The sequence below is a fragment of the Saccoglossus kowalevskii genome, chromosome 3, assembly GCF_978046115.1.
Source record: "Saccoglossus kowalevskii chromosome 3, keSacKowa6.1, whole genome shotgun sequence".
NCBI lineage: Eukaryota > Metazoa > Hemichordata > Enteropneusta > Harrimaniidae > Saccoglossus > Saccoglossus kowalevskii.
In genome coordinates, this window is record NC_140643.1 from 47,504,471 (window position 1) to 47,525,294 (window position 20,824).

The window sequence follows — 20,824 nt, forward strand, 5'->3', positions numbered from 1 at the left end:
AGTTACAAGATTCACAATAACACATACTTGATCATTGTATTTATGCGTGAAGTAGAAATAGAGTTCATTCAAGGCTGATACTGTGTTAAATTCAAACTGATGTACCCTGGATTCATCAGCCAGTGCTGAACTCATGTCCTGGTCACTAACTGTTGGCATATTCTTAATATCCTCATAATACCTGTAAAAAAGTGAAGTAAAGTTAACTATCAACTATATATTCGCATCATGTCTTATTATTTCAATCTCACATTCAGATTAATCAAGAATTTGTTAGTGCTTTAGATTGGGGAAGCCCTGAATTGCAATATGGCTAGCATATGAAATTCACATTATTCAAAAAGGCAATTATAAACAAATCTGAGAGAGGTCTAGCTGAGGTCCCTATATGTATAGTATCAAAGCAATCGGACTTGCTGTTTTCAACAATAAGTCAAAAATATCACTTTTTACAAAAAATTACAAAAATATTCATTAAAATTAGAGAATTAAAGATATCATCCTGAAATGAACAAATCTGAGAGAGATCCTCATGTTGTACCTATATATGTAATATCAAAACAATCAAACTTGCAGTTTTTTTACAAGAAGTCAAAAATGTCACTTTTTACCAAAAAATTCATTAAAATTAAAGAATTAAAGATATCATCATGAATTGAAGATATCATCATGAAATGAACAAATCTGAGAGAGGTCTACCCAAGGTACATATACACTAAGTATCAAAGCATTCAGGCTTGCAGTTTTCAAGTAGAAGTCGAAAAAATACAAGGTTGACACGGACGCTGACAGACAATCACTCATATGATAAGACAAAGTCAACAGCGGAGCTAAAAATGTATACATTAATTAAGTACTAATTGTGCCTTACAATAAAGGATGTGCACAAATAATATAAAGCCCAATATTTAAATAAAAATACCCTCTGAGATAATTTTAAGATGTTCTTGGACAACAAAGCCTTCTCACCTGTAGACCCAGTCCCTGTAATGTGGAATGTCTCTAGCATATAATAATTTACTAGACGGGGAATCTTTGCCAAGTTTATGTTCTGACGTTGAACAGGAGTCCATGAACGTCTGTGCTACCACTGAGAGACAAGCATCAACTGTTTGCGACTTGTACACATCAAACACAAAGTCAGGATTTTTTATAACATTCACCCAAAATCTCAAGGGTAAACTGCAAAAGATAAACATGTACATTACTTGAGTTGTCAATTAAAATAATCAACAGATACTTGTATTTCATCCTTATATTCCCAAGATTCAGATTTTAAATTTATGACACAGAAAAGAAGAAATGTTTTCAAATCAGTTGTCTTTTATTTTTCAATTGTTAAAATTTTTTATTTAGTAGCGTTTTGATATTATTCTTTCTCTACTATATGGATTTAATATTTTTTTTACTAATTTGCTTAAAAATTCACGAAAAAAACGATTTTTTTGTTTCAAAATCTGTAATTCAAGAATCATAGAAATCTAATCTGAGTTAAAGGGGATGACAACATAATACTCACAGATGAAAGAGCTTGGCAAATGTAAGGACATGCAATTTACAGTTTATTTATATCACTTTTCATTCTTTAAATATTCATCATTCATCATATCCACTGATAAAATGATTTCATCTATAACTTTCCCTTTAATGTGATACTTCAACCCATAATTACAATGATTTGTAATTAAAGGTCAATAATATAGTATAGTAACATAGCGACTGCTGTAAAAATATAGTATAGAGAGTTATTATCAGCTCTATTTATATTCTATGGTCAACACTAAAAAAGTGAGGACACTGACCTATTGCTTTTCCAAGTATGAACGACATCAGGATCTGTTATTCCGTGCTCTAATGCTTGTTCGTCAAGGAAATCAAACAAGTACTTAATTGCTTGTGGCAGAGCATGCCCATGATGCACTGTACTGAAAAGGGTCTCTAAAAAGTCATCCACATATTTCTGTAATGTACCCTGTGAGAATAAAACTTTATTAGTAGACAAAACTGGAAGCCACCTCGAGTTAACTCGTGAACCAGAGACTGTAGATACGTACACCATGTGAATCTATAATCTAAAAAGAATTATTAACTACCATGACTATCTACAGGCAGAGCTTACTTTAGTGGATAGTAGCTAAGTTAGGTAAATCCTATATAGGCACAAATTACTTTAGTGGATAGTAGCCAAGTTAGGTAAATCTTATATAGGCAAAGCTTATTTTAGTGGATAGTCGCCAAGTTAGGTAAATCTTGTATAGACAGGACATACTTTAGTGGATAGTAGCCAAGTTAGGTAAATCTTATATAGGCAGGATGTACTATAGAGGATAGCAGCCAAGTTAGGTAAATCTTATATAGACAGGATGTACTATAGTGGATAGTAGCCAAGTTAGGTAAATCTTATATAGACAGAGCTTACTTTAGTGGATAGTAGCCAAGTTAGGTAAATCTTATATAATTTTTTTTTTTTTTTTTTTATTAACACTTACACATTCCCCGGAGGGATTGGCAATGGTTACAAAAGTTTAAAAAGAAATAAAAGGTTACAAAACAGAAAATAGATAATAAAAAAAACAAAAACAATCTAAGCTAATACATTACAGATAATAGCTAGTATAAAATTATGATACTACGAAAGATAGAAAACAAAATGCAAAACTCAAATAGTGAGAGAAGGTTGTCACTGGGGTTGCTGTCTTATTTCAAAACACTTCTTTAGGTACCTTGCTACGGGGAGTGTTAGGCCACTGTTGTTTAGCAAGGCTATGAATTGAGTCTTTAGCGGCAAATTTTTAAAGTTTTGGTTTTTGCTATTTCGAATAGGACATTTCTTTCGGGGGTATATCTTTTACATGACATCATGAGGTGATACTCATCTTCTACTTCATTTTTATCACAAAGGTTGCATAATCTATTAGCAAGGGGTATTCTTTTGTGTCTGCCAGTCTCAATTTTCAAGTTATGGTCACTGAGGCGGAATTTAGTTAAATTTTCGCGCATATCAATGTTTTTCAGGGTAACAAGGTATGTTTCGAAAGCAAAGTTGTTTTTTAATTCTCTGTATGTTCTTAATTTATTTTTTTCATTTTGTTTTGATCGATTGTCATTATGTAATTCACTTTTCCAAGTTGATATGAATGATGTTTGTATATTTTTGTTGATTTGTCCTAATTGCCTTGCAGTTAGAGTTTCATCGCTGTCGATCAGGTAAGAATGGTTGATGTTATTTAAAAGGGAATCTATATTGGTGTACCATTTACTGTTAATTTCTTTATTTTCTTGGAAAGCTAGTTTTAGTAATGGATTTGACGAGTTCTTTATACGATTAAAATATTTTATCATTTGTTTTTCGATAAAAGTCTCCAATGGGTAACGTCCAAGTTCGCCGTATAAACCCATTGTTGTAGTGTTTTTGGATGTACCCAAAAGAAAACGAAGATAATTTATATGTACATCTTCAATTGGTGATTTTAGTGAAATTTCATCTCCCCATACATCACTACCATATGTGAGAATTGGTCTGATTAGTTTATCAAACAGAGAGAGTGACAGTGGTATACTTAGATTTTTGCCTGTTTTTCCCTTTAAGGAAAATAAGGCCTTTAAAGCTTTTCTTTTTATGCTTTTTAGGCCTTGCTTGAATTTTCCATTAGCGCTTACTATTAATCCTAGGTAATTGGTTGATTTTACAGTAATTAACTCACAACCTTCAAAGAAGAAAATATCATTCTCTAGAAGTCTGTTTGATCTGTTAAAGATCATAGTTTTTGTCTTTTCTGTGTTAACAGTTAGATGCCATTTTTTAGTGTATATCGATAAATTATCAAGGCAAGTTTGTAATCCTGTTTTTGATTCAGAAAGTATTACAAGATCGTCAGCATACATTATACAGTTAATAGGTGTGTTTTGTAGTTTGGGTGGGTCACATCTAGGTTTATTAAGGACATCGGGTAAATCGTTTATGAAGATGTTGAATAGGGTTGGGCTTAAATTACAGCCCTGTTTTACTCCCACCCTTGAAGTGAAGTGTTCAGTTAATCCTTCTTTGCTCTTAACTTTATATTTTACCTTACTATACATATTTTTTATAATTTTATAGATTTTACCCGATATTCCAAGTTTTAACAATTTAATATACAACCCCTGATGCCAGACACTGTCGAAGGCCTTTTTTAGGTCAACAAAGCACGCATATATTTTATTTGTATTTTTACTATTATTTTTTTGTATTTTAATATTTTCTTTGTTATTGGCAGTGCTTCTATTATAAAGATATTTGTTAATTATTGTCTTAAGAATGAAGATATTGTCTGTTGTGCGTCGATCTTTTCGGAATCCGAATTGCTTGTTTGAAAGTATGTTCTTTTTTTCTAAGAATGTGGTAAGTCTAATGTTTAGAATGCTTGTAAATAATTTGCCAAGGCAACTAGAAATGGCAATGCCTCTATAGTTAGATGGGTTGGATTTGGAGCCGGATTTGTGGATTGGTATCAAAAAACTGAGGTTCCAAGAATCTGGAAAGTGATTTGAATTAAAAATTATATTAAAAAGCTTATGTATGGCTTTCAGTAAGTTGGCTTGGCTGTGTTTTAGCATTTCATTGCAAATTTTATCTTGACTCGAAGCTTTATTATTTTTCAATAGGTTAATTCCTTTTAAAATTTCATCTTTTAGAATTGGACCGTTCAAGTCAGAATTAAGAGCCATGTGTTCTTCTTTGTTCTTTAATTCAGTAGTTAAATCGTCACTGTGGGATGTGGAATTTGCATTAAATAACTTTTTAAAATATGATAGCCATTCAACTGGTTTTATATTGTTATTACACTCATTGTGTGATTCTTCATTATTCATTTCACGCAATGTTTTCCAGAATTCAGAAGGGTTTTCTTTTGAGGTTTCAAGTTGGTTTAGTAGTAGAGCTTTTTTTTGTTTTTTCTTCTCTTTGATGGTTTTTTTGAACAGTTTTCTTGTTTGGAAGAAACGACCACGTATATTTGGGTTTTGGGGAAATTTTTCCAGCAAATTTGAAAGGCTTCTCAGCTCTTTTCTGATGGACCAACAATCTTGATCAAACCAATTTTTCTTTTTTTTCTTCATTTTTTTCTTTATTTTGGGGGTGATTTTTTTTTAGACTTCTGTCGGCAATGGAGGTGATTAAATTTTCAAAGTCAATAATTGCCTTGTCTGTATCATTGTCACTATAGGATCTGTTAAGATAATATTCGATATCACTGTTATGTAATAGCTGTGATGTTTCAAAATGATGTTTTGCTTGGTTATCCCATATATATTTAGATGGCAGGGGGTCTAATATATTTGTTTTTGGTGTTTTATTTATTTTGAGAAGACTATCTTTTAGTGCGTGTATGGACAATGTTATTAAACAATGGTCTGAGATTAATGAGAGACCATGTACTTTAAAGTAATTAATTTTATCAAATAATGGTTTAGAAGTAATAGCAAAGTCAATGGTACTGCTACCTCTTGGTGTGTGGCATGTGTATTTACCTATTGAATCACCCACACTTCTACCGTTTAAAATGATTAGGTTGCAGTCAATGCATAATTGAATCAGTTTCCTGCCGAATTTGTTTACACTGTATGATGAGTGGACATCCATGTTATTTCATTTCCGAAAATTGTCATTGATATAACGAGTTGGTAAGGGGAGATGCTGGTTTTTACTGTCATCCACTACATCATCTAAGTTGCCAATGTACTATAGTGGATAGTAGCCAAGTTAGGTAAATCTTATATAGACAGAGCTTACTTTAGTGGATAGTAGCCAAGTTAGGTAAATCTTATATAGACAGGACGTACTTTAGTGGATAGTAGCCAAGTTAGGTAAATCTTATATAGACAGGATGTACTTTAGTGGATAGTAGCCAAGTTAGGTAAATCTTATATAGACAGGATGTACTATAGTGGATAGTAGCCAAGTTAGGTAAATCTTATATAGACAGTACAGGATGTACTTTAGTGGATAGTAGCCAAGTTAGGTAAATCTTATATAGGCAGGATGTACTATAGTGGATAGTAGCCAAGTTAGGTAAATCTTATATAGACAGGATGTACTATAGTGCATAGTAGCCAAGTTAGGTAAATCTTATATAGGCAGAGCTTACTTTAGTGGATAGTAGCCAAGTTAGGTAAATCTTATATAGACAGGACGTACTTTAGTGGATAGCAGCCAAGTTAGGTAAATCTTATATAGACAGGACGTACTTTAGTGGATAGTAGCCAAGTTAGGTAAATCTTGTATAGACAGGATGTACTATAGTGGATAGTAGCCAAGTTAGGTAAATCTTGTATAGACAGGATGTACTATAGTGGATAGTAGCCAAGTTAGGTAAATCTTATATAGACAGGACGTACTTTAGTGGATAGTAGCCAAGTTAGGTAAATCTTATATAGGCAGAGCTTACTTTAGTGGATAGTAGCCAAGTTAGGTAAATCTTGTATAGACAGGATGTACTATAGTGGATAGTAGCCAAGTTAGGTAAATCTTATATAGACAGGACGTACTTTAGTGGATAGCAGCCAAGTTAGGTAAATCTTATATAGGCAGAGCTTACTTTAGTGGATAGTAGCCAAGTTAGGTAAATCTTGTATAGACAGGATGTACTATAGTGGATAGTAGCCAAGTTAGGTAAATCTTGTATAGACAGGATGTACTATAGTGGATAGTAGCCAAGTTAGGTGAATCTTATATAGACAGGACATACTTTAGTGGATAGTAGCCAAGTTAGGTGAATCTTATATAGGCAGAGCTTACTTTAGTGGATAGTAGCCAAGTTAGGTAAATCTTATATAGACAGGATGTACTTTAGTGGATAGTAGCCAAGTTAGGTAAATCTTATATAGACAGGACGTACTTTAGTGGATAGTAGCCAAGTTAGGTAAATCTTATATAGACAGGACGTACTTTAGTGGATAGTAGCCAAGTTAGGTAAATCTTATATAGGCAGAGCTTATTTTAGTGGATAGCAGCCAAGTTAGGTAAATCTTATATAGACAGGACGTACTTTAGTGGATAGTAGCCAAGTTAGGTAAATCTTATATAGATAGGACATACTTTAGTGGATAGCAGCCAAGTTAGGTGAATCTTATATAGACAGGACATACTTTAGTGGATAGTAGCCAAGTTAGGTAAATCTTATATAGACAGGACATACTTTAGTGGATAGTAGCCAAGTTAGGTGAATCTTATATAGACAGGACGTACTTTAGTGGATAGCAGCCAAGTTAGGTAAATCTTGTATAGACAGGATGTACTATAGTGGATAGCAGCCAAGTTAGGTAAATCTTGTATAGACAGGATGTACTATAGTGGATAGCAGCCAAGTTAGGTAAATATTGTATAGGCGGAACTTACTTTTGTGGATAGCAGCCGAGTTAGGTAAATTTCGGACATCATTTTGCTGCTTCTGTCTCCCTCTTTTTGTAAATCAACATCATGCTGTTTAATGAGATGCCAAAACTTTTGTCCACTCTCTGCTATTTCAGAATTTATTAGCATGGAAGAATTAGATCGGTGACCTGGACTTGCTGTCAGTGACATATTTCCTGTAAATAAGAATAGTGAGTCATATACAATGTTACACACTAAATTACCATAATTCTAAACAATAAATGAACCATGAGTAAATAATTATTTGAATTGAATTGAACAATTAAAATTTCTTTTTTTTGACTGGATTATTAGAATTGTATTTTGACAGTGGTAAAATAATTATAACATCTTTTAATAGTTTGTAATAAACCATTATCCAAGTTGGCCATCAACATAAAAGTATCAAAAATATGAAAACAATATATGTTTTATGCATACTGCATTTCTAAGTGTTTTCATTCTTGTGAATGACATGATGAGAAAAAAAACACAGGCTGTACCGGTATATATAGTTTATGGCCATAGTGATAATACAACGATCATATATAGATCATAGCTATATAAACCTACCATACATGTTGGTGCCACCTTTAAGACTTGTAACACCAGGTGACATATTAAAACCTTGTTTGGGTACTAGTGCCATGATAGCAGAATCAAGAACCTGTCAATACAAAAATAAAGTTTATAATTCATTAAGAAGGTGAAAATTATTTGAAGACAGATAGCAAATGGAAGTGTCATACTTACATGTATGTATGCATAATTTCTCTCATCTGACTATGTATGAAGTTTAAAGCCGTATTATCTGTTAGACTTGTTTGTCTTTAACATATGTATATGTGACGACCTACCTTATAGTGTTCAAGTGTATTTATTCGCTTCCATTCACCTTCCACTTTACAGGTTACGTCATCATCAGCTAAACTCAGTCTCCCTCCAAAGCCCTGTCGCCATTCTGGAGAAATAATATTTGAAAAATAAATTTCTTAATGTCTGAACACAGTGGATATTTTGGTTATTCTCAAACTGACACCAATTGACTGTGATGTCTTATTAGTATTAATATTGGTATTGTGTTTCCATCAAAAGCATATAAATGAATAAATACTTTTTGTGAAAACCAGTAGATTCTGACATGCCTGACAACCAAATAAGTACAAACTGATAATCCATTGCCAATTGTCTAATTATTTGATCGTAGCTAGAAAACAAGGGCAGATAAAGAAAAACCAGATACAATCATCTTGCCAACAGCATTATGAACATCAAGTGCAATTCATAGGTCATTCACAGGATTGAAAGTGTTTAAAACAAGTGTTTACCATTAGGAATAGTGCAGCAAAATTCTCTGTCAGGTAATCTCTGTAAGGTTGAATGTATGCCAATTGCATAGTTATCTGTCAACTGACTACACATTCTCACTTCAATAAAACTTGTTGTGAAAGTCAAAAACATGGTGATCTCAGTTACATCATTATGTAAACTGTCTGGCAGGGACCTAATCTTTCTAGTGTTTGCATGGGTGAGATCCATTGTGGGATTACCAAAACAAAAAAAGTGCATGATCTATTGCTTTCTAGGTTTAATGTTTATTTATTGTCTATTATTGACAATATACATGATTCATGCATGCGCAGTGACTGGATGACAAGAACCAATCTTTCACATCTTCGGGTAAAAGAATAAGGTTGTTCGTTATCGCCATTTTTAGATATGTATGTGTCCCCATTAACAAAACAACATATAGGCAACATTGTTGACCTTTGACCCCATCCCAAGTGCATCATGGGTAACAGTTTACTTACCTAAGTCAACTTGTTCCACTCTAGGCCTCGATGAGTAAGGTGCATTTTTGTAAATAGCATCAAGGAATTTTTCTTTTACTTGACTAATTGTATCACAGTCTAAAACTTTAACTTGTATATATTGTTCTTCTTTGCTGTCAAATACTGTATCTGGATTCACTACATTTATCAACTAGGTAGAGTAAATAAAGAGACAGATTAGAGAAATGTTTTTTATTATTGAAAATTTTGATTTAACAAAGACAGAACTATACAGAACTACTTGATAGAAGGCATTTATGTGGCATCCAAGTGTTACCTGATGCCACATAAAATAGAATTTCACAATAATAATAATCATGATTTCAATTTTCAGGTAATAAAGTTACTGAAGCTAATTATTGTGGCGAGTTAGTTACTCTGTTCTTACTACTACAAATAAAATTGCAAATATTTATTCAATTGCTATAACAACAATCTTCCATATTTGCATAAGCCTGACAGAAGAGACGATAACAAGTATATTTAACAATAGTAAATATGAATGCTAATACATGTACCGGGTTCTGCCGTAAATTCGCCTATCCGAAATTTTTTTTTAAACATTTTCAAAAAATTATCATCAAATATTTTTAGAGGGCTTATATTTTCATTAAAAAATCCACCTACACCGATTTTCAACCCCGGCAGTTGGACCACCCAAAACGAAAGAAACTATTGCAGAAGCTAATCTAAAATTGTATACATTTACATTGTTTGTATTTCTAGCTGAATTAAAAAATAGACCGTGCATCTTTCTCCAAAAAAATCAAATTAACTAACATCGTGCGGCAAATACAATTATTTTGTTTCATTAGTAACGAAAGTATATTCTAAAAGAAGTTTCAAATAAAAACAAACCCAACTGCATTACTTAGTAGCAAATGATCGCGGTGCGTTTTACAATTGTTGATTATTACCTAGTAAAAATTATAATAAAGTCCAAAAAATAAATTCATTGAATTGTTATGAAATGCAAAATTTTTTCATCGATTCTGATCGCATTTTCAACGCTCGATGCTGTACAAATGAATATCCGCCATGTTTTGACCTGAAATGGTGTTCTTTGACCTGTCAAGTCAAATCGATAATTAACCAATGAAAACGATGGATGATGCCAACGTGTTCAAATTACCATATGTTAAAGTTATTGAACGCAGCACGAAAGAGATTTGCTGATGTTGTTGTACGATCTTTTGGCTTGGATTTTGATGGGAAAGCGGCATGATCTATTTCTAAACAAGCAGCCTTTTGGCTGAGATAGCTCCGCTGTTAGCAATGCACATTTCAATTAAAGAACAGAAGATATCATTAGAAAATGAACAATATGCATAGTATCAATGCTATGGAACTTGCTGTTTTCAACAAGAATTCAAAAATATCATTTTTCACCATAAATGATTGTGGTTTTTAACAAGAAGTCGAAAATATCATTTTTTACCAAAAATATTCATCAAAATTAGGGAATTGAAGATATCATCATGAAATGAACAAATTTGAGAGTGATCCACATGTAGTACATATATGTAATATCAAAGCAATTGGACTTGTGGTTTTTAACAAGAAGTCAAAAATATCACTTTTTACCAAAAATGACAAAAACATTCACCAAAATTAGAGAATTAAAGATATCATTACAAAATGAACAAATCTGAGAGAGGTCCACATGTAGTACCTATATATGTAATATCAAAGCAATTGGACTTGCGGTTTTTAACAAGAAGTTGAAAATATCACTTTTTACCAAAAATGACAAAAATATTCACCAAAATTAGAGAATTAAAGATATCATTACAAAATGAACAAATCTGAGAGAGGTCCACATGTAGTACCTATATATGTAATTTCAAAGCAATTGGACTTGCGGTTTTTAACAAGAAGTCAAAAATATCACTTTTTACCAAAAATGACAAAAATATTCACCAAAATTAGAGAATTGAAGATATGATCATGAAATGAACAAATCTGAGAGAGGTCTACCCAAGGTACATATACACCAAGTATCAAAACATTCAGGCTCGTAGTTTTCAAGAGGAAGTCAAAAAAGTAAAACATTGACACGGACGACGGACAATCACTCATATAAGCTCCGCTCGACAAAGTCGACAGCGGAGCTAATAAAAAAACTAGTTGTTTTCAAAAGATAAACTGAGCATTTGAAGAAGCTCATTATCGAAACAAAGCTAACCCATTCACGCTAGTCGCAATAAACATCAATACTCTTGAATAGGCGTCAATGACTACAGCAAAACTTTTAGGCATCAGAAAAGATTAAAATAACACCTTAAAAAACTGCCGAAAAATCGCCCTGGGCAGTTTCTTGGTCCCATTTTATTTTTTTAAAATTTACGGCAGCATCCGGTACTACCGGCAGTAGTTGATACTTACATATGTCTTGTAGTCAATCTGTTGTCGAATTAGTTTGGCTTCACTTAATGAATATCTAGCTTCATGGGTACAAGCATCAACAGGTCCTTTTTCTATTTGTTGTTTAAGTGCACGGTATAACATGAATAATGGCTCCCCTGCACAGTCTTTAAGGAACCGATATAACATAAATGTTAACCAGTTTGTTAACATCTTTTCTGCCACTGATTCCGTCCTGTAACAATTGCATTTGTTTTGAAATTATCAGCATGTTATGTAATACTGAATCTCCTCATTCTAAATTGTGAAGTATGAACTGTTGCTCTGATGGGTTTAATTATAATGAAATGTTATAAAATATTGACTAGATTTTAAAATTCAATTTTCGTTAGGTCTAAAATAAGCAGTCATTGAAAACAAGCAGCCTCTCGGCTGAGATAGCTCCGCTGTTAGCGATGCACATTTCGATTAAAGAACAGAAGATATGATTAGAAAATGAACAATATGCATAGTATCAATGCAATGGGACTTGCTGTTTTCAACAAGAATTCAAAAATATCATTTTTCACCATAAATGATTGTGGTTTTTAACAAGAAAAAAATATCAATTTTTACCAAAAATGACAAAAATATTCACCAAAATTAGAGAATTAAAGATATCATTACAAAATGAACAAATCTGAGAGAGGTCCACATGTAGTACCTATATATGTATTATCAAAGCAATTGGACTTACAATTTTTAACAAGAAGTCGAAAATATCACTTTTTACCAAAAATGACAAAAATATTCACCAAAATTAGAGAATTGAAGATATCATCACGAAATGAACAAATCTGAGAAAGGTCTACATGTAGTATCTATATATGTAATATCAAAGCAATTGAACTTTTGGTTTTTAACAAGAAGTCGAAAATATCACTTTTTACCAAAAATATTCACCAAAATTAGAGAATTGAAGATATCATCACAAAATGAACAAATCTGAGAAAGGTCTACATGTAGTACCTATATATGTAATATCAAAGCAATTGTACTTGTGGTTTTTAACAAGAAGTCGAAAATATCACTTTTTACCAAAAATGACAAAAACATTCACCAAAATTAGAGAATTGACGATATCATTACAAAATGAACAAATCTGAGAGTGGTCCACATGTAGGACCTATATATATGTAATATCAAAGCAATTGTACTTGTGGTTTTTAACAAGAAGTCGAAAATATCACTTTTTACCAAAAATGACAAAAATATTCACCAAAATTAGAGAATTAAAGATATCATTACAAAATGAACAAATCTGAGAGTGGTCCACATGTAGGACCTATATATGTAATATCAAAGCAATTGGACTTGCGGTTTTTAACAAGAAGTCGAAAATATCACTTTTTACCAAAAATGGCAAAAATATTCACCAAAATTAGAGAATTAAAGATATCATTACAAAATGAACAAATCTGAGAGAAGTCCACATGTAGTACCTATATATGTAATATCAAAGCAATTGGACTTGCGGTTTTTAACAAGAATTCGAAAATATCACTTTTTACCAAAAATGACAAAAATATTTCAAATTTCAAACAAACCTACAGGTACAATGTAGTAGAAGTTTCTTGGAACATAAATGGAAATTTATTTTTGATTTTTTTTATCAATGAATGCAAAACACTGTACCTTCGTAAAAGTAATTTTGGATGACTCTTTCCCTCAAGCGATCTGTTGATCAACTCAGCTAGCAATGCTTTCAAGATACTGTGAAGAAAAATAGGAAGAAAATTTGTAAAGAAATGCAGCTCAAAATAAGATCAACTGAAGCATCTTGATATTATGCAGCATGGATTTCAAAGTACAATTGTGTGTGGAAGCATTCCTTTTTTAATATTGTAATGAAATTAATGTAAAGTAATGAAATGTACTACAATAAAAAGTTTTAGAATTGCTAAGCATTAACTAGGCAATTATGCACACAAGACATTTTAATCCAATATTCCATTTATGGGAAGAGAAAGTATATTCACTGATTAATCAATTTGAGCTTCACATCCTTCGCTATTCATGACGGACTGTCAGAATGTTACTAATGATTAATAGGCCTAAAATTATTATAATTCTAATATCATAACATGAAAAACAAATCTAAATGACAAAAAAATGATATATTTTAATGAGAATCACATATTAGATAATATTATACATCTGTCACCGTAACGCCATAAGTTACAGCGTGCCGTAATTTTGCAGTATTTTACGGGGTATTTTCATACTACCATATTTGGAAATGCGAATTCCAAATATGGAATTATTACACGCGTAAGCGTCCTCTAATAATAAAAACAAACATGGCTGCCACCAGGATTTGACTGGACTCCATAAAAAGAAGTTCGCTGATTCTGTTCTAAACTTTTTGGATTTCGGCATTTCCATGATGTATCTTTGAAGGAAAAAGATGTATAATAATAAGGTTATTACGAAGATACCTCAAAGCATGCACTCAGACAGTACGCTGTCGCATCGACCTCCGATGCGCGTTGGCCGATACTGCCACTGTACTGTCTTTGTGCATACTTTGAGGTATCTTCGTAATAACCTTATATACTTACTCAGTGGCATATTCCATCCGACCCTGCAGAGCAACCATAATTAAAGATGCCACGTTCACTCGGTCTTTCATTTTAAAGTTATTCTGTGCTTCAAGAGTTCGAATAAATATCAACAAGAATGTCTTGTTGTTGATAAGTTTACCAAATTCCCGAAGACCCTTTTCAACATCTGCTTTTCTTGCTCCTTTTACCTGGTGAAGACAATTGATGCATGAGTAGGTGTTGATAACTGTACGAAGCTTAATTGTCATAAACAAGTGGCAATAGTTGCACAAAGCATGTTTGGTACAGGTCTCAACCAAATAGGTGAACACTTGGTACAGTCCTAAATATATTCTATAGAGTGTGTTCAGTCCCAAATCATTAATCATGGTTGATTTATTTATGCATAAGCCTGCACATTCATAGTAATTTCCTCTTTTAATAACCTATAATATCCTTTATTTTACAACATTATACAACATTTATACCACCCCCATCAACATTTTCTCTGACAAAGTGACATTGGTGCAAGACTTCAATCTTGATTTTATTCCTGACATGCAAGAATTTGCTGTACTAGCTTATGAGTCCAAGCATGCAAAAATCAAAACGATGCAGGGCCAGAAATGATTGTGACGAATGATGTTTTGCATAAGGAAATGAACCAGCACGGTTCAATTATTGAATTACCTCAAGTTCTTTAAGTACAGGGTGGTCTTCGTCTCCTGGAAACAAGACTTTCATTGTGTAATTGCGATAATCCAGGAATGGAATACCAGCAGCTTCTATATCAGTTGTCATCTCGGTTACTTCAGTTTGTAACTCTGCAAATGCTGTCAGTACAAACAAATGAACATTTATCAAGGAATTATAAGATTGGGGTATGGAACTGGTGTTATTATGGTAAATATTCCCTTGAAAACACAAGCATTGCCAGACAAACAAAAATAACATGAAAATACTAAATTACAGTGAGCACAAGTACTAATACATAAATTTGGAACTCCAACTTTGAAAGGTTTGTAAAAGTAACACTTGCCTTCTTTACACTCTTTGGCAACACGTGACTCTAACATGTCCAGCTGTACCTGTAACTTTTTCACATTCCTGTTACTTTCTGTAGACTTGCGTCGATACAGAATCAGAATGATAATGAAAACAACTAAACACACGGTACCAGCAGCAGCAATAGCAATGATGGCCTCTATAGACAATGGTGGCCCAGCAGAAGCATACTTTAAAGAACCTGTGGTGACATTCAGGTTACCATGGTAGATCTGCAATAAGATAATTTGGACCAAAGAATATTATGAAACATTCGTACATGTTTACAGAAATACAAGAGAATAATAAACGGATGTAGCAGTTTTAATAAATGTATACAGAGATCAATCCTGATGAAAATAATTTGAATTTGCTAGATTGCTAGAAATGAACCCTGCCAGCCTGCGCTCTTGAACACAAAAAAAGAAAACATTTTTTTTAGTAATTTTTTCAAGAAAATGAGGCACTGGGTCTGTTGTTCTTTATATTTATCACAATGAAGAAGCAACTCAGCAGGTTATAATTTACCTTCCTGTGAGGGGAACTCCAAGTGAGCTGAATACAAACAAGGTTAGGTTTTAGTCTATCATATTGAAATCTAGTACATAGTTATATTCATGTTAGTTAGAAAGGTAAACAATGTCAATGTATCATTTTAACACTAACTCTTTTACTAGGAAGTTTTCAGGCACAGACCAAAGAAAACAACTTTTCTGATGCATCTGTTACAATGAGAGCAGGAAAGAAGTTCAAATATCAAATGATTGATGTTTCAGACATTGCAGGTAAAATCTGTGAGGGCGCAAACACTAATTAATACATTGAACACACAAATTTTGTTGTGATATTTTACATCTTTATGCATTTTTTTTATTATTTGTTTATTTTGGTGAACATGACTAATGTCGTCAGCCATGTTCAAAAGGGTTTAAAAATGATGTCAAAACACAACTGTTGAGTTCTTCAGTTGGGGGATCACAGTCATAGACAATTTTACCCATAATTCTACTCCTTTTTCTTCACTTCCTCCATTAGGTTGTTGCCGTGGCGGCTGACATGTCAGCTGATTCCAGGCCAATGAAATCACTTCACAGATTTCACTTCCTATCATCACAGTGACATCAGTTTCAGACGATGCCAAATTCAAATGTTGACCCTGTCAATAAAACAATATTCACTTAAAATACTTTTGAAAAAGCAACTGCAACAGATAAATAAACAGTAAATTTTCACTTATGTCATTTGTGTATTCTAAACAATAACATGCATTTGAGTCTGCTTTCAAGTTTTTTTCTTCAATTTTTCCAAACCATGTTTTTTTTGTTCACTGCTATCACATGTTATACCAGTAGTTGTTGCTTTAATCAGGCATTCATTGTCAGTTATTCATTTCACTAATTTAATTTGCACAAGTCAATAAAACCACCACCACCACACCAGTATCAATTTCTGGTCTCACTAGATTTTCATTAGATCACATTTCTGATACTCACTGATAACATTATGGAATGCACATTTGTAATCTCTAATTTTCACAAGATCACATTTGTAATCTCTAATTTTTACAAGATCACATTTGTAATCTCTAATTTTCACAAGATCACTATTGTAATCTCTAATTTTCACAAGATCACATTTGTAATCTCTAATTTTCACAAGATCACATTTGTAATCTCTAATTTTCACAAGATCACATTTGTAATCTCTAATTTTCACAAGATCACATTTGTAATCTCTAATTTTCACAAGATCACATTTGTAATCTCTAATTTTCACAAGATCACATTTGTAATTTCTAATTTTTACAAGATCACATTTGTAATCTCTAATTTTCACAAGATCACATTTGTAACTTTCACAAGATAACATTTCTGGTTTTGAAACATTCCTTACCGGAATTACTAATGGGTCCTCCCCAACTCCACTGTACACTTTGACCCCATTTTCAAATGGGTAGTACTCTGGATTAGGGTAATATGAAAAAGCTCCAAATTCTGAATTGATAAGATGAGTTGTATTCTCCACACTATCCAATATAAAGCCATAGTCTACTTTATATGGTTGTTCTGCAGTTGTTTCAATATTTGTTGCAGAGATATCTGGTGCTTTACATACCATCTTCGTAGAGGATTCCACTTTACATGGCTGTAAAGAATAAAATTTGTAACTGATTAACACTTCAATAGACCATTTTTCCAGATGCAGCGGGAATGGTGTTCAAGTAAGAACCCTGCTTTTGTCATGATGACACACATATCATGATAGTTAGTAAAGAGGAATTTTATTTTTGTGATATTGAATGGTACATGTGTAAGTTACACCCCATATCCAGTTTGTGTGCATGTTAGATGGTTATGGTAGATTGAACCATCCAAACATCACAACTGTGTTCCCATGTTGATAGAGGGCATCAACACAACAACCATTCAGTAGTAGAACCAAACACAAAAACATCTCAGATAATAATTACTCCAGTCAGTGTTAACTTAAACATCACAGTATTTATGTACCAAATACTATAGGTATTTCAATAGTATTTTTAATTCTGTAATCAGAATCAAAATTTCATGCTGAAAATAACTTCGAAATAATGATTTCATATGACAAATAAGGCAACAATATAAATCATAAATCTAGTGCTGTGTTGGCAAAGCCCTAATAAGCAATAAAAAGGCATTTAGAACCAACACACTCAAGCAAAATCATTCTGAATTTTTTATAGAGGGCGCTACAACACTAATTTACTGAATCATCAAGACAGTAACACTATATTTATGAACAAGTCATTGAAAATGACACAGTCCCCATTAAATTTTTGAAAGTTCTCTTTGTGCTCGTCATATTAAAGTGGAGGGATTGTCGCGAGCGTGTCCTTGAAACTAGAGTCCAAAGTTGCGTATACAACAGATTGTTTATTTACATCAAATTCAAACACGTGTTGCGTGACAACCCCTCCGGTGTAAGACATAGAAAGATAGATGTTTATTCCAAACAAACAAAAAAAGTAATTCTTAGCAACACACAAAATATATATTAAACAAAAATATACTAATAGAATAGGGGTCGAAAATAGTTGCGATTAGCAACTAATCGAGTCCAGCCCCTGTGCTTTAAATCACAGATTAAAAGTTAATAAATTTAATAAAATATTATTTTTTTTATTTTTTTTAAGTTGGGAATTATGTGTAACTGGCTTGTAGGCAATTTTTGTATTCCTTTTTAAAAGTAATTCTACATTGTATATTCCTGATATGAATTGGAATTTGCTCCTGCATACTTAATGTTGAACACTCCCGCTTTATGTTTAATTTGGGGGATTTTAAATCATTTCTTTGATTTTGTCTGGTACTATGTGAATCTCGTAGTAATCTCGGAATATGTATGGTAACCTGTTATTTTGTTTTATTTACTGTATTTTTATTACTTTCTGATTTTTTGTAGTTATTAGAACTTTTAAATTTGTAGTAATTTTTAGTTGCTTTATTTTACACTCTTTTCACCTTACTGTATCCACAGCAGATTACAGTTGTGTAATAAACTATTATTATTATTATTAATAACATTGTAGACAAATATGGCTAGTTGTAATTTGTGTTGTTTGAATGCATCCAAAATTCCTAGTTTTCTAAATAATGGTGCTGAGGTTGCATGTCTATCACTAAAAGTAATTATTCTAATTAATTTCTTTTGAATAAGAAGAATCTCTTTAAATAAGTAGTATAGGTATTACCCAATACCTCTAAACCATATGAAATACGAGAGAGTATCAGAGCATTATAAACCTTAAAAAGAATAGATTGAGGAACAATATAATGAAGTTTAAAGGAATATACCCGTAAGTCTGCTGATGTTTTCGTTGACCCCCAAGATGTGGTTTTTTCCTATAATAAGTTTTTATCTATTGTGATACCAATGAATGATGCACCATCTGTTACGTGAATTGTTGTGTCATTCAGTCAGAGAACTCAAGGTGATGGTATCTTTCTCTTAGTACTACGAGTTACTAAATATTGGGTTTTGGTTGCGTTTATAGTCAGCTTGTTGACATCACACCACTCTGTAACCTTGGTCACTTCATCATTTAAAGGAAGTGTAAATGAAGATTATTAATATTTTTAATTGTGTAAAATATATTTGAGTCATCTGCATAAAGCCTAAAATTAACAATTTATGAAGAAGTGTAGATATCATTATTGTATATAAGAAATAAAGTTGGTTCTAATATGGAACTCTGTGGGACTCCACATAATATTGGCAAGTTTGTTGATTGAATGTTGTGAATGCCAACAAACTGACTCCTAGAGGCAAGATAACTGGTGAGCCATTGCAAAGGTAACCCTCTAACACCATAATGGTCAAGTTTGGCAAGTAAGATATTGTGATTGATACTGTCAAATGCTTCAGAGAAGTCTATGAAGAGCCCAACAGTGAAATTTCCCTGGTCAATTTCGTGAAGTAGATATTGAGTTAAGCTAATGAGTGAGATCTTTGTATTGTGCTTTTTTCTAAAACCATATTGGTGTTCGTAGAACATGTTATGACTATCAAAATATTTAAGGTAGAGATGCAGTTTACCTGACAGGTATTTTAATTAGTTAATTAGGAAACCAAGATGACCTCCCTTGTCCACAAAACTATATATTTTCGGAAAGCTTACTGTATGAATTTTAAAAATTTTTTAGTATTTTTTTTTATGGACACTGTAGTTTGAAATATGTACAAAAATGTGCGTTTTTAGTCAAAAGTTATTTAAAAAAAATTAGCTCCTAAACCATGCTTCTGTTTCCTGTCAAAATTGGTTTGTGGGTACATCTGTTTACTATGAAGAACTGTCTACCAGTTGTCCATTTTGCAGGGCAGCAGCCCAAATTTCACTACTTCAAGTTTATGTATAAATTAACACCCAGGCTAGTTGTGTGTACGATTGTTATAACACTGTACAACCAAAAACAATGCCCCAACGGCGTTTTGAAGATAAACACATTGTCAATCATTTGTGAAAATTTCAAAACTAAAGGTCAAAGCGTCTAAGAGCTATTTTTTTTTAAAGTTCTGGGATTTGCACAAAAAAGAAGCTGAGATAATTGCTAATTTGCATAACAATTCACTCAGTAAGAAGTTTGCTAATGCTCATAAATAAAATGGCTGTAACAGTTCCAAATTTAAATGTATTTTAGTTTTGTTAAAAGTAAAATATAGTGCGTAATATGGAGATCCCGCCATTTCTTTTTTTCACCATGTTTCTTTTTTATTATTTATGTACAGCCTTGCTAAATCTTGCTAAGCATTCAAAGGAGAGAATGTTTGCACCTGTTATCTATATTTTAAAATTGTTTTTTGAGTATGTTATTCACAATTCTACAAAATTTTAACAGTCTATAGCGAAGACTGTTTGGATAATAAAAAGCAAAAAAAAAAAAAAATTCACTCTGAAGTGCCCACAAACCTGCATCTCTACCTTAACTAGTTGTTTATTCATACTTTTTTCAAATAATTTACTAATTATAGGCAAAATACTAATTATAGGCAAAATAGATATAGGTCCTTAATTTCCCATATCCTCAGATTTTCCTGGGAAAAACATAGATCACAGGTGAAAGCATGTCCAAGTT

At 32.4% G+C, this 20,824-nt stretch overlaps 1 protein-coding gene across 1 annotated transcript in view; it reads right to left on the bottom strand.

Annotated features, from left to right (window-relative positions):
• The window catches only part of LOC100329049 (plexin), a 161,297-nt gene that overhangs the window by 4,526 nt on the left and 135,947 nt on the right, over positions 1–20,824 (bottom strand). Inside the window, exons 18-31 of the mRNA XM_085497282.1 lie at positions 17,106–17,357; positions 16,210–16,368; positions 15,208–15,445; positions 14,859–15,001; positions 14,187–14,377; positions 13,261–13,338; positions 11,608–11,821; positions 9,202–9,373; positions 8,248–8,351; positions 7,964–8,057; positions 7,376–7,566; positions 1,803–1,972; positions 970–1,182; positions 28–181 (exon numbers count right to left, since the gene is read on the bottom strand). Coding sequence (XP_085353408.1) covers positions 28–181; positions 970–1,182; positions 1,803–1,972; positions 7,376–7,566; positions 7,964–8,057; positions 8,248–8,351; positions 9,202–9,373; positions 11,608–11,821; positions 13,261–13,338; positions 14,187–14,377; positions 14,859–15,001; positions 15,208–15,445; positions 16,210–16,368; positions 17,106–17,357 — 2,373 coding nt within the window. The remainder of the gene's footprint in view (positions 1–27; positions 182–969; positions 1,183–1,802; positions 1,973–7,375; positions 7,567–7,963; positions 8,058–8,247; positions 8,352–9,201; positions 9,374–11,607; positions 11,822–13,260; positions 13,339–14,186; positions 14,378–14,858; positions 15,002–15,207; positions 15,446–16,209; positions 16,369–17,105; positions 17,358–20,824) is intronic.